Source organism: Nothoprocta perdicaria, unplaced genomic scaffold (assembly GCF_003342845.1).
Source record: "Nothoprocta perdicaria isolate Ctin4 unplaced genomic scaffold, notPer1 scaffold_0, whole genome shotgun sequence".
In the NCBI taxonomy this organism is placed as follows: domain Eukaryota; kingdom Metazoa; phylum Chordata; class Aves; order Tinamiformes; family Tinamidae; genus Nothoprocta; species Nothoprocta perdicaria.
This window is the reverse complement of record NW_020454092.1, coordinates 10,877,140-10,897,365: the sequence shown is the minus strand read 5'-3', so window position 1 is coordinate 10,897,365 and position 20,226 is coordinate 10,877,140. Positions and strand designations below refer to the sequence as shown.

Here is a 20,226-nt window from a genome sequence, read left to right as displayed (position 1 = left end):
CCAGTGAGGTCAAAGCCTGCCAGAGCCTCGGTGTGAGAAATATCTTGAAGGTATTTCTATCTTAACAATTATTAACCAAACACTACTGGTGTCGTCAGCCTTAACTTATCAGCTCCGTGCCAAGACATTAATATCACAGAAAACCTCAGGACATATGTGAAAAACTGCAGTGGGCCAAGGAGGAGAGTGTGACAYAGAAGTAGTTCACACATGGGAGGGAAACCACGACTGTCCAGAATTGCTACTGCTCAGTGGTGGGATGGACTAAGCCTACAGTTGTGATCCAAGCAACACARTCATGATGGTCTCAGCAGATTTGCTGGGCATCTGGAAGGTGCTCCACAAACAGCTGGGAGCTGTTGGGTCCACTTACAAGAGGTAACTCTGGAGCCACAATTGCACCATACTGACATGTGTCCTGTGGGGCATCTTGTGGCTCCTCAGAAAAGAAATGGAAGAGCCACTGGCAGCTCAATGCTGACACACATCAGATTCTTGGCTATACAACCATATTTCTGTTGCAGCTCTTCTATCATAGAGTTTGAGGTGACACAAAGCTGTGTTACAGACAGCACCACAGATACTTCCAGGTGAAGGTAGGAAACACAAAGTTAGTCCACCAAAACCTCTTGGTAACAAGGAGTTTATGTAGGAATGATTCTTCGCATCAAGCAGCCATGCGATTTTTCATGGGGTAAATAGAGCCTTAAAGCAGGATGTAATGTACAATAACACTGTAGCTATAAGCATAAGACTTACTTACAATCTTCTCAGGATTCAAGGTAGCCATAATTTTTGAGGCTATTAAGTAGCACTTAAAAACCAAGACAGATTGTTCTACTTAAAGTTCTTTTGAAGTTCAGCCTTAATGACCTGCTGATGTTCAATTCAAAATGACTTAAATGTCTGTATACACCAATCCCTTATGTGTGTATGCTCAGAATGACTCTTAAAAAAGGGACAAAAATCAAAAACTTACTCTTTATGCCAGTCATAGATCTGGTGTATATTGCCAAATACTATCTTGTCTTTCCCTTTCATATCTTCAGAAACTCCTTTTTCTTCTATCCTCTTCATGAAGCCCTACAGGATAAATGATTAGTGATTAGTAAAATGACCRCTTGAAGGGACAGAATAATAAATTTTTTTGAAAAGGTAGGAGTTTCATGTCAGGATTTTCTGCTTTGAAAATGCTTAGAATTTAAAATCAGAAACTCATCTAGATATTTAAATTACCTGGTTTGCTTAAAAGAACATAGTAAAAGATTTATTCTGAGTATCTATAATAGTTACACAAACCTTTATTAGATGTCATTGAAGTGACAAGTACAATTAGAAGATAAAAGTTAAACAAAAGTAGTTTATCAAGCTCTGGCTTCTCTGGTAAGTCGAAAAAGCCAGACTCTGTACAGGTAAAGCTATTCCATTCAACAAGAAGCACCAAGACATAGTCTTTAAAGAGTCAAATTGGTCTTGGTCTTTAAAGAGTCAAAAAGTCTTGGTCTTTAAAGAGTCAAAAAAATAGGTTTTCTCACATCGCCAGAGAGCTTCTTTATGAGTTTCTGGAGCACTGCAGCCCTGTCAGCTTACTCAGTGGAGCATGAGGTAAACAGCAGATAAGACCAAGGTTTTCAAGTTTGGAAGCTCTTGAAAATCACTATCAAACGGGCAGATAATTCTCCCTGGACTAGAGAATGCCGTAAGCCTTCCTGAAAGCCCGCTTCATTCTCGCACCCCCAGTTCTGAGGCCTTGATGAGAAACAAACTGGAACCTTGTGTGTGTGATGCCTCTAACTGGTGATCTCTAGGGATCATGCAGGTCTTCACAAGTTGAAGCTTCCCAAACTATGGCTCTTTTTGAAAAAAGTGGACAAAAAAAAAAAAAAATCCCATAATCTCTCTTATTTGTCTCAAGCATTCTTATTGAAAGCATTAAACCAGGGGCCATACATATAGCTCAGCACGGGTTTCAACACAAGACTTCAGTTTGGGTGCAAATTCAAATATAACTGCATGCTACCGTTACTCAGTATTGGTTTGGAGCAGGAGTGCATGACAGCAAGCAAAAAAAAAAAAAAGAAATAAAAGAGAAAAAAAAGAAGAGAAAGAAAAATGCCTAAGGAACATAAATTATTTTCCAGCTCTCATGTCTGCACTACAGCAGAAAGTTTGTTACAAGCAGGGTAGCCAAGAAAAATCTTTGCACACTTGACTTGCAATCTAAAACACAACATTAGTTAGAGAGAAACAGAAACACTTTCCAAAGGAAGACATTTCTTTTTGTTGTTGTCAACATAAGGAGACCATGGAAGCAGTGTGCAAAATAAAGCAGCTTCTTTCTCATGTTGCAGTTTCTTTTTTTGTGTTGTCACTTTTCTGCATGTTGTTTTTGGTGGGAAAACTGCTCCCTTAGCAGGGTTTGTTTCAGCTTACCTCCACAACAGTTCCCAAATCTTTGACGTAGTCTTTTTCAGTCTGTACCAGCTCATTCAAGACAAACCTAGGATAAAACAGAATACACGGAGATTCTGAGCATACTGATACTCCTATTTGCTCCTCTTGCCACATCACTAGCCATCAACTATCACTGAAAAACCCGCTRCTGTTCCAGGTCACGTAACAGTACTCATCCTTTGCTGACTTCCAGCCCAGTGGAATGAAAATGACTAAAACATATCGCTAGCTCAGACTCCTCTGATTCTCTTMACCGGCCTCTCTTCCCTTCTTTCTCCAGGCTCTGTGGCCAGATGGGACTAGGGCAGCAACCCCATCACTCTTGCAGCCCTTCCTTGTCCTCCTCTCCACACATGCAACCCCACTGGCAGCTATAGAGACATTTTCCTGACTCATTATGCAGCAAATAAGAGGTTTCTTTTTGGTTTCCCCTCTCAGAGTGTATTTCTTACCCCAGACGCCCTGGCTTTGCCTGATCCAGCAGTTCAGTTTTAGTTTGGAAGTGCAAGGCACCAGAAAAGCCACCCTCCCCTCCTCTTTTTACCCAGGGCCATAATCTTTCAGACTRGGTGATCTGCGGGTGAGATGCAAACGCTTTCTGCTTGTTCCACAGCTGCTAATCCTGGGTGGGAGCGTCACTCCACGCAGACAAACAGCAGCRACCTACAAAAACGCCCCTCCTCCTTTGCAAGTCCATCTGGCTAATCACATAATGTTCTTCTGAGGACAACTGCAAAAAGTTACAGCTTGTGGCAGACAGATTTCCTCTGCCTTACGCCAGCAGATGGATTTGGCAGGGGAAAACTAAACTCCGTCTGCGCGTGAGCTCGCCGAGGCCGTCACAGGGACGGGGCTGCTCGCGCCTCGCAGCGCTCTGCCCACGGCCACCGCCAAACCCACCCGCTCCAACCCGGGGGCCTGAGGGCAAAAAGTGCTCAGATAAAAGCCTGGGTAAGAACTTGTCCCAGCAGGTGAGCAGGAAACTGGGCGGCCCTCAGGGGCGATGGTGCACGGTCACTGCACGGTGCAGGGCCCAGACCAGGCTGCTCCGTGCTCCAAACGTACCCACAGGGCACCGGAGCCACGTCCTGAGGCAGCGAGGTCCAAGGGCTCCGTGTTCATGCACGAGAGAAACGTGGTCCCTTGGCAGCAGGCAGGGCCGGCGGCGGCGGTGCCAGACGCTCGTGCTCCGAGCGGCACCCTGCCAAGCCCCGCGCCTGCGTAGTAAACACGGCGGGCAGGAGGCTGCTCCGCCACCCCACGGGAGCGCGGCCCGGCCAGGCGCGCGGGACGGCCYCGGCCCGCTGGCTGCTCGGCCGCAGCTCCCAGCGGCCGCGGCGCTTCCCGCAAAAACACGGGGCTGTTGGGAGGGCGGGAGACCCCGTCCTGTCTGCCTGCCCCCTTGGTTTAGTTAGTTACTGGCTTAACTCTGCAGGACATGCAAGCGGCAAAATCAAAATCAGGGCAGCAGTTGGGGTAYCTGTCAGGTGAAGTGCTGCAGAGAAACAAATTAAAATGATACATTTAGGCCTTTTTTCAGGAGCCAGAACCTGCAGTTCCACTGGTTAAAAAGCGTAAGCATGGCATGAGCGCTCCCCCAGCCACCCTCTTTCTGGACAGCAGAAAGATCCTTCTTCTCCCTCCCCTATTTAATACGGGACCCTAAGAGCTCTCCCCAGGCCCGGCTTTCCAAGAAGCTGCCAAATGTTTAGGTCTACTCACCTCTACTCACAACAGAGCAAGGGCAGGCAGGAGGAAGCTTTGAAAAGTGCCTGCACTAKTCATCAGAAGGACTGATTATCTAGTTGTATTTAAAACAAACAGCATCATGGAAAGAGCCTTCTCCTCTCTGAATACATTTGCATCAAGGTAACTTGGACAAATCAGGGCAAATTCAGGGTGAAAAACCTTAGTGGATAAGAGTATTCCAGTATTGCTCRGGATGGTTTTATGCAGCAATTTAGGCGGATGGGGCCGAGGTTTCCTAACCCAGCAGCTCAGTGCTGCCACGCGCGTGTTGCCAGACACACAGGAAATTRCTGCCCATGCCTGTGCAAGGCTCCAACTGCTGTTTTGTGGGAAATGGGGGGTCACAACTCGAGTTTGGAGCACAGCTGCCTAATATGGTTATGGAATTAAACAGAGCGAGCCGCACAGATACAGAACGCAGACACGGAGGAGCTGGAGAGGAGACAGATGTCTTGTGCTGAAAGCCACTAGCAGGTGCTCCTAAACATCCTGGCGCTGAGGAAATGGGACGGAGGCAGTCACTAATTACGTGTAACACGCCGCCAGTGCCCCTGCCAGAAGCAGTGCAAGCTACAGAGTGTTACTGAATTTAGCTGTGCCTGCAGTAGCACTGGTCTCTGCACGCGCACTGCAACCTGCAGCCACTTGGCAGTGATCTAATTAGCAAACTGCTACCAGAGAAACCCAAGAACTTGTGACGCGGAGCAGCTTTCCAGGGACGGACATGAGCGGGRCTGCTCCCGCGCAAAGGACAACGTCTGTCCAACAGAACAACTTCTCCCATTCAGCAGCACAAGTGTCACGGCCTTGCCGCGGCTGTGAGCATGTCCAGTCCCCCGCTTTATTGCTTCTCTGGCTTCCTACTGCAAACCGCAGGAGCACATGATGCTTTCACAGTCCTGTGACACTTTGCTCCTGCTTCCTCCTCTACTCTTTAATTATTTCCTTTTCCTCCACTCACTTTGTTTCCTTCCCCTGCCTGGCATTTTTCCCAAATGGGCTGCTCTTCTTCTATCCCTCACCTCAGCACACTCCACCAAGGCCTGTGCACACTGTCGTTTTCCCCATCAGTGCACTACTGAGTTACATGATTTGATCTATCACTGTTAGTGTAAGAGGCTTTATAAAGAAAACAGCTACCTGATCCTTTTTTTTTATATATATATGTCATCATTCTCTCCCTTGAATTCTGTGTCCTTCAGGCTGACCATGGATTTGAAATATGTCTACTGTCAGTAACATTTCAAGGCAGGACTGTTATTTTTGTTACATTTACAGGACAGTATACATAATTAAAAAAAAAGACTTCCCTGAGCTCCTCCCTCATTGTTATGTACACGAAGATTTCTCAAATAAAACTTACTGTAAGTGCATTTGCCCCATAAACACATCTAAATTCTGTCTCCAACTTCGCAAATAATGAAAGCAAAAGATTTTCAGCTCACTCAAACAATTCAATTGGGTTTCTCTGCTCTGTTCCTTGAGAACAGGTAACCACATCAGCAATATATTCCCCCTTAAGAGTAGACCTCACCTCCGGGAGCTCAGCAATGAGCAGGTGAACACCTATGTGTATAACTACTGTGTATAATCACAAGAAGCTTATACAGAAACAGATATTTTGTCATCTGGAGTAAAAACTGCAGGTTTTAAGGAGTGAAGATGAACATTCTGGGTACAAAAAAGCTTTCCTAAAATATTTTTAGAAGATAAAAAAARCCAGCAAGCAGAATGCAGAGCTTTACTATCAGTTCTGAGCTCACTCACTGACTACAAAATAAGCTATGGTCTACGCTCGGGTGTATTTTCAGAAATAAGAACCAACAAGAAAACTTACATCCTGCCTCTCATTGCTTTGGCTTTTTGTTCCTCTTCAAGGTTTCTTGGGGGAGTTGAAGATGCCATTCCTTCACTTAAGCAGCCAGTGGCATCTTTTAAGCTTCCTCGGTAAGATCCTCCTTCAAGGGTCTAAAAAAAGAGGGATAGAAGAATAAGCCTTATCCTTGAACTCCAGCTTGAGAGTTACCTTCTGTTTCTAGTCAGCTCTGTAATCAACAGCAATCTAAAACCAAGCAGAGTATTGAGCAGAACTTTCCCACAGGGCTCAGTGAAACACAATCCAAAAACCAAACTAGTTTCATATTAATATAAGATAAAAAAAAAAAAAAAAAAAAGCTGTTAGAAAGGAGAACATGATTTTGTCAGAGGACGGAAAAAGATGTTCTTGTAGCCCCAGGGCTACAATTTCCAAATTTTTTCAAATCAATTTGAAAATGCCATAATGTCACACTGAAAAGCAGTGTCAGGCTATATGTAGTGTGTATGAATCTCTGTTAAAGACTAAATGTAGATTCTTGGTAGTAAAATAAAATACAAAATGAAACAGAAATAGGAGGATTCTTAGTAAGATTCAAGAATAATTAATGTTGTCCTCAAATTCCTGGAAAGTAATTGCAGTTGATCTAACAGCATGCAAGCAGGACAGAGAAAATAAATACCCTCCAAAAACACACTTAACTAGGTTAATGAAATACTTTCCATTTTTTTAGTCCCTCAGTGGAATAAAACTATTTTGAGTAAAGTTTCTGGGAATGTCCTTCTCTGTTTCTCATGCTGCAAATTGCTCCTGCAGCACTTACTCCTCCTCAACCACTCTAGGAACAGAGACCATCTTCATGGTCTAACTTCTCAAACTGAGAAAATACCAAAACCTTTCGAAATCTTTCACAAGATAATGCTACTTGCGCAGATTCATAGCAATTCCCACAGTAAAAACACTTCTTTTTCCCTCTCTGTTTCATTTTTACTCTCTTCATCCTTAATATTACCTTTAAGGAAATGAACCTTCGCAGGCTCATTATAAATCTGCTTTAATCCTGACTTGTTCACCAAGTTAAACTTGCTTAAAGCAAACATTTATCTAAGTTTAGAGGTGCTGTCACATGTAGAAAAAGGGCGTAGCTTACGCATTAACATTTTGAACTGTTTCAGAKAACAATTTAGAAAAGCCAGTGTTTAAAGCAAGATTTACCCCTTGTGCAACAGCCATGAGAACACRAAGTTAGGGTGCACTACATTGAAAGTTTTGAACAAATTAAACCCAAAGCATTTGTAATGCTTATTCCAGTCTCTATCATATACAGTTGCAAGGCAGACTGAAAGCCRCACATGAGCCTTTGAAAAATTAAAACACAGCTGTGATATTTAAGGTCGTTTCACTCTTTAGGGGTTCCTCTTGGAGACGCTGGAACACGAAACAAGTTCATCTGCTGGGTAGTTAAACTCCTGTGCCTCGAAACGAGCTCTACACAGCTCTTCCAGAAGTGAGAGGCACGTTTCATCTCACACGTGGAACAGAAACTGTTAGTTTCTCTACTGAGAAGCAGAGCCTGTAGGGTTAATGTAGGCACAGCAGATGAAAGTGGGAAGCAAGGAAATCAAAAACAGAGGTAGACTCTAAAGTCCATCCCTGGAGTCGCACGGAGCCTGTTGTGCCGCGTTTCACCACCCTGGACTTACCAGCTTGTTTTTGACCAACTGTTCTATTGCACTGACAAGATCCGCAGCAGTTGGGACATCGGAGGAGCTCTGTCGAGCAGCTAGCAAGGAAGAGGACTGCAAGACACCAGTGTGCAAAGGAAAAGCAAGTTAGCAGGGTGCGAAGGGTTAGGAAACCAGCAGTACGTGAAGCAGCTTCAGAGTTGGGAAAAGGATAAATGTGGAAGTGCAAGTTTTGGAGGCCCACATGCAAGGTCTGGAGGCTCTCTGCCATTTTAGCAGAAAAACATGGAACTGGTATTGAATTCCAGCTACACATCCCTTTGTAGCAGGTCCCACACTGGGAACCAGCGAGAGAAACCTGACATTCATTTAGAACTTGGGTCCAAGCCCTTAACCTCTGCTGGGTCTTCCTTCTAAGGACCTCTGCTGCCTTATAGACACTAAAAAAATTGATCTTTCCATTGCAAATCTGAGAAATTACCTCCTCCTCCACATGTGCACAACTAACAAATGCACTAAGCAAAGGCAGATGTGGAGTTAAAGGCAACTGGATGGAAGAGGTTTTTCTTCCTATCCTTCCCAAAGCTGAACTGCAACTCCAAAGGAAGCCAGATGATGCCATTGGTGCTACTTCAGCCATCTAAAATCCATCTTTTCTCCCTCTGTGGCCTTCTGCAATCAGCAGAGAGGAAATGTTTAGGTGCATCTCATCTATCCTACATATCCAGCACAGGAGGAAATGCTCCCCTCTACTTGTTCACATTATTTAAAATATTTTCAGTGTCATTTCTATAAGCCTGTTGGTCACCATATTTGATTGTGGGTGCCTGACACATAACACATCTGATAAACTCTACATTCCTGTTGTTGTTATGAATCTCCAGAGTCGGCCCAAACATCACCCATGGCACTGTGAAGGCCTTGGCCTGCACGTGAAATGTTCAGCTTTAGTTTAAGGTTTTTGCTCAAAATCGGGTTGTTCTCTCATATCTTGGTCTTTGATCCAAGAAAAAAACATTTTGAAAACCAAAACTCAGGCAATGGCTGTGGGAATTGGTATTTATTAGCTCACCTGTAAATATGCTGCTTCTGAATTAAACACTAAAACTACGAGCCCTTAGAAAAGCTGCTTTTGACACACTTTGTCACAGACACAGTGTGGCTAAATTTTTATAGACACTGCATTCAAATAATGAAAAGGCTTATTCATCTCTCTGTCACTTACTGAAGGTTTTCTGAAGAGCACCTCTTTCAGAGAAGCCACCACACAAGTGCCAAGGAACATGCATTAAACAGCACCGGGGAAGGAGACGTGGAGAAGTGACAGCAGGAATTAGGCAGCTCTCTAAGCAGCCCTTTGGGGTAGCTGCTGACGTTGAGTGACAGCCCAGGGAAAAAAAAAAGCAAAAGCAGAAGAGACTAATCCTACCCAGAAGGTTTTTTGACAGAGGAGAAGCACCAACACTCTGCCACTTGTAGTCCCATCTTTCACTCAAATAATACATCTAATCAACACTTCTAATTTCAACAACAACAAAAATTACAGGTAATCAGGCTGGTAATTGAGGAATTAGGCTGGTAAAGCAGAAATCTCATAAAAATGTAAGAGATCAGGCTGCCTGCTTCACCTGCAATGCAGATGGATGTGCAAGAGGGAAAAAATAAAAGGCCGAAAGCCGGGATTTTGAAGAGATGCTGGACAAATGCTTAGATGATAACTGTCCAACATAAGCATTCTAGCAGGAGGAATCCCATTTTTGGAACCACTGCACAGCTGTTGCTCTCACTTCTTTTAACTGAAATTGCTCAATATCTCTGACAAGTAAATAGCTGCRGATTTTAAAGGGCGCAGGAAAACATTTGCTGCATGCAAGTCTTTCAGAGTCAAACAAAACTCTTCTGCGTAAGGGAAACAGAAAAATAGTTATTTCCATTTCCCGGGGAGTAAATTATAATTTTCTAATAAAAAAGGTGTCCTGCAAATGTCTTTGTAACTGCCTGCAGGAGCAGCAAAGCACAATTACTGCTGTCTTGCAAAGGGGCAGCCCGCTGGCAGGCAGCGAGGGCGTGCGGGGACGGCGCAGYCTTCTCCCCACCAGCCCTGCTGGGCTGCTGCTAATTTAACACAAGCCAGTTCCTACAAGCAGCGTGAGGACACAAGCAGGGAGCTGTGCCCAAATTAACACTGTTAAAGAGCTGCTGGCTCCAGCGTGGCTCAAACACCCAGCTCAGTGTTTCCGTGCCAGGGAATTCAGGGGCCGTGTTGGTAAGCTCAGGTTTTTTACACCCCTGGGATGACAAGGTGGTTGGGGAAGAGGAGGAGAGAGCAAAAGGGTTTCAGAGGCTTCTTGGTCTGTTTAATCTTCTCATTTAGGACTGTAGGAAGAAATAGGGAATAGGAAAAGGCTCTACAATGCCCAGATGTCTGGAGAAAACAAGAAGTTTAGCTTTCAATTGTGGTGCTGTCAGAAAGTTATTATTTTAATAAATCCTGGAATTGTGTGATGTTTTAAAAATCAAAAGTAGCGATTAGAGCTAAAGCAGCTTAGGTTTGCTAAAAATGAATAAATAAACAAAAACTAAAAAAAAACAGCCCCCCCATCAGCTCAATACTGAGTGGAACTCGTCAGGCACAACTGCTGCTGTGCTGGGGATCACAGAATCCCGGAATGCTTGAGGCTGGAAGGGACCTCTGGAGATCCTCTAGTCCAACCCCCTGCTCCTGCAGGGGCATCTCGAGCACGTGGCACAGGGCGGCATCCAGGTGGGTTTGGAAGACCTCCAGAGAAGGAGACTGAACAACCTCCCTGGGCAGCCTGTTCAAGGGCCCTGTCACCCTCACAGGAAAGAAGTTCCTCCTCGCAAGAAGGATTGATCCACTAAAGCTCTGCTGTCCTGGCAGTGTCTCCTCCACCACTCTGACCTCTATGCGGCAGAAACGCTCCCTTCCTTCTCTCTTTGCAACCTGCTGCCTGAACCTTCCCCAAGACCTTCATGGATTTTTTAACAATTTATTAATCTCTCCTACTTTTGCTGCTTTGCACGCAGTAATTACAATCAGAGGACAGAAATACAGAAGTGGCAGTGCCAAAAAGAGTTATCAGCAGGAAGGCAGGAAACAGCTAAAGAGGAGGATGAATTTCCACAAGGGAGCTGACAGCCCCAGGAAAGGGTGGGGGAAGACACACACGGACAGGGCAGGCACTAACTRTGAACACAAACCACTTGCATGGTTGTATTCACAGAGCCCAAGCCAGACAGAGCAATGGAAGATCTCACTCTGAAAGCAACTGCACCATCTACCACAGCAAAACCCTGACTTGACATCCGACAGAGCCCAGCTAACTATGTAACTCTTGTTAAAGTGGTATTTATGGATTCGAGCAGACTCCAGCATTTGACTTGCTCTCTGGGTCACAGCTGGCACCGAATGACATTTCTGCTGTTGCTGCCAGAACTCAGCAGCATTTCTAAAACACCTGGAGAACAAGCATTACCAGCCTGAATGGAATTTCTGACCACACAAAACACCAGCACTCAATACCTGTCACGAAACAGGACACAAAGGGTACGTTGCTTACCAGGCATTATTTGTAAATCTGGTTGGTGAAAGATAGTAGACACAGTCACGCACTGTTGTCTATTAAAACCACATGTCTAGTCACTGAATCCTAGATGATGACTATTAAACCAAATTAGATGTCTCTATGACAAAAGCACTTAAACGGCACATGGMCATAGTAGGGGAGGTCTTACCATCTCATCTTGGGTTGGATCATTGTCAAAAATCTTCATAGGAGGAGGAAGGGGTGTGTGGGATTCCTCGTCTGGCTCATCTTCTCCCCAACCCTTCTTGCTCTTCTGGAGAAAAGTTAAATATAATTAGAAACAGGAAGAGGTTTCTTTGCTCTTTTTAGATATCTGACTCCTACCACTATGTTTTTGGCCTGTTCAGAATATTAATGGCAGCTCAGTATTTTGTTGGGGTGAACAGAACCGCACGTAATACCAAGTGTCACAAAAAAAAGAAGCGAGAAAGACAYAAGTTTTTGCCTGTTAATCCTAATGTATTCTAGGAGTTACAGAAATATCCTTTTCTAAAACAGACATCAAGAGACACTTAACGAACAGTTGACAGGTCACCCGACCAGTTAAAGCAGTTAGAGCTCTCTGTGCTGATGGAAAAACATTTTCTAATTTGAAATAGCACAGGTCAACGTATAGCTTTAAAAACATGTTGCTCCATTTGTGCTCAGTYAGTATCTCCTCCATTTTCTGCTTCTAATTCTTCATGCAGTTTAGGAAAGAGCCATTCTAGCAAAGAACATGACTGCAGAGAAACRTGGGGCGATAAATACTTAGCAGATTTAACAGAAATGTGATTATTTCTCTGAGCATTTTCTTTCATTAAGGAATTACACTGCCAAGGTAGGATAAAGGTGATATGAACCTCAGCAGAAACCGATAACGGCTGCTGAAGGATAACTCAATTCCTACTCCTGGCAGATTTCTGATAGACTATTAAAAGAATCACATCAAAGGCCGGCAATACATGCAGGCTCTGAAATCCTGCTCCCTGTCTGTTTCACTGCTCTTCAGGTGTCAGAATTCTCTTTGTAATACAGCGTTAATYGGTTTAATTTTACGTATAATTCCCTGCTCCTCCTGGCTCCTAAGGGAACTCCATCCACTCAAGCCTGAACCTGCACACCAGGACAGACCATCGGCAGCACAGACCTTCCTGCGAGGACCAACACACACCTCGTCRGCGCTGTCTCCTTGCGGGGTGGTTTCATCGCCGGTCTTTGGGGAGCCCAGGTCGAAGCTCTTCCTGCCGTCTCGCACCTTCTTCTGCTTCTTTATGTTGCTCTCGGCCTTGCCGCTGTTGAGTCGGCGCACGGGGCTCGTCAGCCACTTCTTCAGCGTGTTGGTCGAGCGCTTGGGGCCCGGAGAGCTCTGGATGGAGTTGAGGGATGGCTGGGGTTGCAGGTTGGCCACTGAATCGGATTTGCCCCCGTTGTCATTGGAAGAGACCGAATAGGCATCTGCAAGAGAGCAAGGCAGGCACGGGATTATAACAGCACCTGCTTTATTTCCAAGCTCGCCTCAAACATTCATCATTCATAAACACCAAAATGTAAAAAGYCTCAGTGAAAAGTTTTGTGACCTATCAACATTGTATAAACTTCACTGCACACCAAATGGAGGAATACAGGGTGCTGCAGAGATTTTTTTTTCCACAGTCTCCTATACTTTCCTCATTTCCTACCACACTATGTATCCTTAGGAAACATTACAGACAGCACAGTGATCTCCTTTGTGATGAAACACCTGAATTGGAAGCTAAGTGCTAAATTTCTCAGCTTCTTCCCACAGATTTCATTGTGAATTGCCAAGAAGAAAATAAGCACAAAAAGGAGATTACTACAGGAGACCTGACAGCCAACAACACTTTGTCAGGTTCTGAGCCTGTAAGTGTTTCTCAGCAGTTTTCAGACCCCAATAGCATTCTAACTTTAAGTTAGAACACTTATTATCTTTTGAAGGTTATTTGAACTGCCTTAAAATTATCTCCTTTGCCCCTGAAAGCAATTTGTCAGAAGACTTCATACCTCCCTTAGAACTAAAAAACTGGGATGAACTATTACAAAAGATGAGAAGCCGTGAGAACCAAAGAAAGAGATTCAAGGCAGGCTTGAAATTAAAACGGCTTCTACTAAATCCACAAGCACAAGTTTTTGCTGAAACATATTCAACTGTGATTATCAATGCACATGTTCAGACTAGCACCTTAGAAACAGGTACAACCCCCTGCAGAAGCAACAGGGGCCAATGTCAATAGGCCTTTAAAGACAAAGCAAACAAGCTGCTGGGCGATTTCTCAATTGCCCTTTGGGAACAAGCGACCTGCTCTCACCTTTCTGAAACTGTGGCAAAGGCAGCTCCCTCCCCTGGATGGCTCACAGGGCCTGACATGTTTAATGTCACACAGCTGAAGAGGGAATCAATTTTTACAGAATTCACAAGTCCTGTCACACTCTTGTAAGATATGTCTCATACAGCGCACCAGAAAGCAGTCACCTGATGGGATTACTCACTTCTCTTGGAATGGGCAAGAGAGTCAAAGATAAACATCTCAAACAAAACAAAACAAAACCAGAAGTTACAACACGAGAAAATAGCTTGGTGAATCCAGAAATGCTCAATTCGATAATAAATAACACAAATATTGCGTAATACCCACGCCGAGGGCAAGTTATTCTCCCCGAGAAGAGCTAATTATAGCATTTTAGAAACCAAGATCTGCTGCCTGCATCCAAACCTCCTACCTGCGCTGGGCAGAGAGCTCTGTGGCTGGCAGTGGGCTACTYACTGAGCAGAAATTGCAGCCTACTTGTCTGTCAGCTTGTAAAATGCAGACCATTAGAGCTGTAATATTTTACTACCAGAGACAGCCGCAGCCGGAAGACAAACCAATAATCCGTTACCTACCTGCAATCAAAAGTTGGGTTTCTAGAGCATATGGAAACACTTGTAAGAAGCCAGAGGAAGTCAAAGTTCATTTCCCAGGCAGGAAGAAAGGCCAAATCATTTGTCTTGTGACAAGGAGAAGAATCAGTTTGAGGGTGGCTGGGAAGGGACAGATCCTAGGGGCAGTTGGTTGGATTTTTCCAGCCCTCTCCTTTCAGCCATTCCTCCACAGGGACAAAGTTACCACCTTATCTCGAAAAGGCTTCGCTCAGGCCAGTTCCTGCTGATGTTATTTCATGCACACCAAGCAGTGTTAAATCCACTAGAACAAGATAGTACTTCTGCAGTGGACAGCTTATCTCCCATTCAATAGACCTGAGATACCCTCTTCTCACAGGCTCCACGTGATCCTTGGGGAGAGAGAGCTTATCAGCAAAACGCAGGCTTTGAGGCTGGTAAATTCGAATGCAGGTTGCAAGGGCCCTCTCTGTCCCCACAGCAGCACCTAAATCCCTGCACGTGCCTGGGGAGCACGAGTGCCTTGGTGGCTCGCAGCCCGGCAGAGCCTCCTMCTTGCAAAAGGCTCTTCTGGGCTCCACGTGCCCATTCAGGAGGCTAGGCTCCGACTCAAAAAACAGGAATGTTGGTGCAAACAGGGCTTGGAAGTCATGGAAGTCTTCCTTCTAGTCATGGAAGGAAATTGGATAGGGGAATTCAGTCTTTCAGGGTTGTTCTTTTCCAGGGATGATAAGGGGAAAACAGGCACATGAGAGACTCCTGTTCGCTTGGGACTAGGGGAGTAGCTGGGGAAAAATAGGGACGAGCTAATCTCCCAGATCACTGGTGATTAATGTACAAAGAGGTTTTTACTACAGCTTGAAAATAGCATAAGCCAAACACTCCACTCCGGTGAAAGGAACCTCGCCAGTTCACATTTTAGTAAGGGAAGGGGTCTGAYGGGCACCCAAATGGTGCAGCCGACAGCCTTGCACCCACAGGAGCCACAGTGCCCACACCAAGCCCTGGGTCCCACACTGAGCCCTGGGTCCCACACCGAGCCCTGGCTCCCAYCTCAGCCAGGTGCCTCCACCCAGGCCCAGGCCTGAGGAGCTCAGCAAGGGCAGGGCGGAAGGAGCAGGGACCTCCCGTCCCCATGCAAATTTATAAACATTTCTGATTTTAACCTACAAGTGGGAAATCTCTCCAGATAGAGTATTAGGTCTCCTGAACAGAAAGCTGAGATGAAAGAAAAAGGAAAGAAAAGCCCAACTGTCCATCCTCCTCCTCATCCACCAAAGTGACCCCTCTAACAAACACAACCCGGCACAGAGCCCCAGGGCCAGCTCAGACTGCACGGCCAAAGATAGGGAGCGCCCAGGGCCCTCGCCCGGCTTCCCGTTCACCTGCTCCTGCTGCTAGGATGGGCAAGGAAGCAGGGTGGCCGCATCCTTCCTGCATCCCTAAAAGTCTCTACGGATGGGATGAGTTTCCTCTATCCAGTACCCTATACATGCATAGAGCACTCCTATCCCATCTCCATATTTATCACCATCTTCAAATATACATTACCAACAAACCAAAACAAACCAAAGCAAAGCAAAGCAAAACGAAACGAAACAAAACAAAACAAAACAAAACAAAACAAAACACCACCTAGAGTTTACACAGGATATTTCTAACCTTTTTTTCTTTTAAGAAACTGCAAATGTGGCAATGACTTTGAGCAAGTGAATCTTGCTCTCTGACAGACCCATGAGGCCGGCTGAGGGTCATTTACTGCAGCATCGCCAGGACCAGCAGCTCAAACAAGAGCACAGCTACCAAGCAATGGGCACAACCCATGGGCCGTGCTGTTTCGGTGGCACATACGGCTATGGGCATATCAGTATGGACATGTTAATGAAATGGCTCTTGGTGGCAGACTGAGATCCAGACGTGGAGAGGAACAAGCAGGAGRGCGAGCGGGTCTGGCTGCTGCCGCTTCCTCCTGTTGCAAAGCCCCACACACACAYGCTCTGCAGGCTGTGTTGCTCAAGCTGCTAAACAAGGCAGTTCGGTTGGTAAATGCAGAGAGCAGGTCGGAGAAAGTCGTATTTTTTGGTAATTCTGGCAGTTGCTGTTACCCACAAAGAGCAGCAAACCAACTGCTGCCCTTGCAGCACTGCCAGGTCCTGTGCAAACAGCTGCAGCGAGCGGTCGGTGCCACCGCCGCGCCGGGACACGAGCTGCTAAATAAAGGTATTTGGTGGAGAGAAACGGGTGCAGGGAGGTCAGCAGACTAGTGTGGCTGGACTGATTTCCTGGCCAAACTATTCATTCAGGCTGAAGAAATGACAGTTTCCAAAACACCCCTCAGCAAAACCTCCAAGAAACTCCTGGCAAGGCGACTGTGAGAGCCCTTCAGGCAGACGGCAGAGCTTGAACATTCGCAGCTTTTGCACAGCCAGCGTCAGGAAATCTTCGTTGTTGTTCCCGAAATTAAGAGCCCTCCACAAAAGCACAGCTCTTTTACTTGAACAAAACACCTAGGGATCCAGTTACACGCAACCTTGGGCGAAAGGGAAAGAATGAAAAATCTTACAAGGCAGTTTCAGAAGCGCAGTTGTATTCCCACTTSAGCCGGTAGGAATTGCTGTTGGAACCAAAATACAAGGCATTTTATTTTTACCTCCTTATTCCCCAGAGCCTGCATGGGAAGGGAGGTCTGATCACACTCAAGCRGCATCTAATTCATCTACAGGAACTCAAATCCCTAGCAAGAAAAAGGGAAGACTTCTCAGAACTATTTTAAAGAAAACATCAGGCTGCTCTTTCCGAGGCAAACTAACCACAGGCTGTACATGAGAGAAGGGAAATATGTTCCGATAGCCAGATGTTAATCACAGTGTAGCTCTGCAAATGTGTGCCTACAGCAAGGCTCAGTCATGGGAAAAGCTGAATTCTTGCACCTTAATTCTCTGTACGGCCGCATTTCTCACCCCAGAAAAACGTCCCGAGAGAAAAGGCTTTTTCCACAGAACCGATGATGATGAGCCAGACTGGGAGCTCTGTAATGCTAACAGCATGTGCATTGACATCAACTGGTTTTCATGGAAATAGTTCCACTCGTGAAGGAAAGCCAGTAATGACAATCTGACCAATGAGCACATCTATTAACCCTGCTGTGCTCGACAGAGCCCATTTTCCATAGTTAGTTATTATTGTAAAGTCGTAGTTCTTACAAAGATAGACTTGAGTCAGATGGGGGTGAAAGACTAATTCCGTTTTCACTCAAGCTACTACTTCCTTAAGCATGGGAAGCTCTACAYTTCTTGGAAAGCAGGAGACATATAGATGCTCTCCATGCACTTCCAAAGCCTCTGTTCAGCATTCCGTGCTGAACAAACAGGAATCATCCCAAGCACCTAAACGGCCCCTCTCCCGCCCCTGCCATGAACATCTGCTCTCCACTCCACGCACAGGTCCCAGTGCACAACTCAAAGCCCTTGAGATTCGACATTCCCACTGGAGCAGGTCCGTTGTTTGAGGTGTTCTCCATGACCCAACCCACTGCAGGGGTAAAACTCTACTCGGCCCTTGTGAAGATGGCAGAATGAGGGATGAAAGTTTGTTCTCTGCTGTACTTTGGTATTAAATGTCCAAAATACACTCAGTGAAACACAGTTTTATTGGCCCAAGTTAAGGTTGCAAAGCTTAGCGGCTTAGACTGAGGACAGTTAAGATCTGTGTYTTAATCTGTGTACAAATCTTGGCCTGGATTTGCAAAAACTTGGACGAACATTTGGATAATACAGAGTTGGTTTACAAGTATTCCTCAAGTGAAAATCATTAGTTTCTAGCACCATAAATAACAAATAGGACAAATTCTCAACAGATGGAAAGGCAATGCCTCCACAACAGGTTCTGAAGAAGAATGCAAGCAAACACAAGAAAATTTTCAGAGTCCACATCGGAAAAGGTAAGAGASAATTGCCAGGCGAAGCCCGTTAAGCCCGGCCTATGTTAAATTTTTGCAGTGGAATTGCTAAACTTGCCCTGGAGCCCTGTGAGGCTCCCCACTGCCCATTCCTTGCTCGGAGGCTCCCGGCCACCATTCCATGGTGACTCCAGCTGTGTCACTGGCTCCAGCCCGAGGCCAACGCGAGAGGAGCCTACGGGGCAGCTGGTTATGCATCAGAGGCTCAAGATGTGCTCAGACTGCACAGCTGACTCATAAATCTGCTCCCAGGTTCAAAAACACTCCCTGGTTTTATGGTCACCTGGAAATGAGCAGAATTTGGAAGTTCCAGCTGCATTTTCTGCTTGCATTTTGGAGAACCATTTGAAGCTTCCTTTTGGAAATAATGTCAACAGTCAACAAGGTCAGTSCATTGGGAATCTCGTGCTTCCTTGTTCATGCATTATTTCCATATAAATTCTGGGTTTGTATCTGATTATACAGATATACAAAATTTTCTAAGCCCCAAAAGAGCGATACAGAATTAAATACTTTATGCAACTGYTTCCAGTCAAATTGAGGGAATAACCGACACTGCTATAAGCAAAYGTGCTTGACATACTTTCTAATCAGTGTAATTTAAAAAACCCTAATCTGACTTGTTGGTTCACTGCCAAACATGCAAACAAKGCTAACTTCCAAAATTAAAGGAAAAAATGACCAAAAAAAAAGTACAATATTCTGTGTCTTTAATGAAGAGCTGATATTTCTTAGAGCAGGCAAGAGCGAGAACTGCTCTGAGAGGGGATTTCTGCAGAGTTCATTGCAGTTACACTGCAAAGTCAAAAGAAAGAAGGGATGCAAAGGAAGGAGGAGGTTGCACGTCACTAAAAGCCTTTGGGAAAGGCTCACTGACCCGTTGGACAGAAGCGTTCAACTTCCTGACGACTACTTTTAGGCAGAAAACTAAGCCCGGGAAAGCCGAGCACTCGGCAGGCTGGGAAGGACAGCGGTTGCTCTCCGAGTTCTCCGAGTTGCACTGGGAGAAGCTCATTTTTGTGCACGGCAGCAGAGCCTCCCCAGCTCATGGTGGCCGGGGAAGAGGAGGGGGATGAAGAGCAGGAATCATCCACCCCCCCAGGGGCCTCTCTTTCTATTAACCACAGTGGGAGTCCAGGGAAAAGACACCCTTGGATAATTTAGCTGTTGTGGACCCCCTTCCCACATTTCGCTGCGTTTCATACCAGGCCGACCTTGCAGCAGGAAATGATTAGCTCAAGCGAAGCATCTGACAATTCGCTTTAATGAGCAATAACTCATGGCAAGCTGCCATTAGCTCCAGTTGACCAGCTCTTATTTTTAGCTGGTGTTGCTCGGATGAGGCTCTCCAGCCTGTGCTGGGAACGCCGACATCCCGGCACAGTCCCTAGCTCTTGGGGGTGCCTGTGCGAGTGTCAGGGCTCCAGAGCTCCAATTCCCGAAATTCCTCCTGCTCCGGAGTCCGGYATAACCCCTTGCATAAACAGCTCTGAAGTCACGACAACAGCCGTCAAAACGCACCCACAGAGCGAATCCACGAATCCCTTGTTAAGTGAGGCCATCCCAGCCTGCTCCTGTCCCCAATCCCGCGAGACAGGCAAAAAAACGGTCCCCGAGTCCTCCAAGGGAAGCCTGAGGGCACCACACAGACAGGCCAGCCCGCGCCCAGCACCGGGGAGCGGGAGAGCGCCGGGCAGAGCAGCGGMTCCCGCAGCAGCTCCAGGGCTTTTCCGGGCGCTCCCTTCCCTGCGCCCACGCTCTGGCCCGGGCCCCTCGCCCAGCAGCCGCTCGGAGGCAGCCCGGGCGCCGCAGCAGCGAGCGCCCTGCAGCCGGGCAAGGCGAGGGCCCAGGCCAACACACACATTCGGCTTTCGGAAAACCAGGGAAAAGAGAGAGAAAAACCAAGACTAACAGGATCCAGAAACTGCATGTGAGGTTTTTTTTCTTTTTTGAACAAATCAACATTTATTTCAATTTAGTCAAACAACTCATTGAAGCGCTTCTCTAGGTTCTTCTACTTTACATTTTGTATTTACACTGTCTTCTTTCTGTCACAAAAATATAGTAAGTCCCAA

General features: G+C 45.9%; 1 protein-coding gene across 1 annotated transcript in view; it reads right to left on the bottom strand.

Moving 5' to 3' along the window:
- The window catches only part of KALRN (kalirin RhoGEF kinase), a 464,489-nt gene that overhangs the window by 36,968 nt on the left and 407,295 nt on the right, over nucleotides 1–20,226 (bottom strand). Inside the window, exons 36-41 of the mRNA XM_026054352.1 lie at nucleotides 12,466–12,749; nucleotides 11,461–11,565; nucleotides 7,723–7,818; nucleotides 6,041–6,171; nucleotides 2,434–2,500; nucleotides 980–1,083 (exon numbers count right to left, since the gene is read on the bottom strand). Of these exons, the coding sequence (XP_025910137.1) occupies nucleotides 980–1,083; nucleotides 2,434–2,500; nucleotides 6,041–6,171; nucleotides 7,723–7,818; nucleotides 11,461–11,565; nucleotides 12,466–12,749 (787 nt within the window). The remainder of the gene's footprint in view (nucleotides 1–979; nucleotides 1,084–2,433; nucleotides 2,501–6,040; nucleotides 6,172–7,722; nucleotides 7,819–11,460; nucleotides 11,566–12,465; nucleotides 12,750–20,226) is intronic.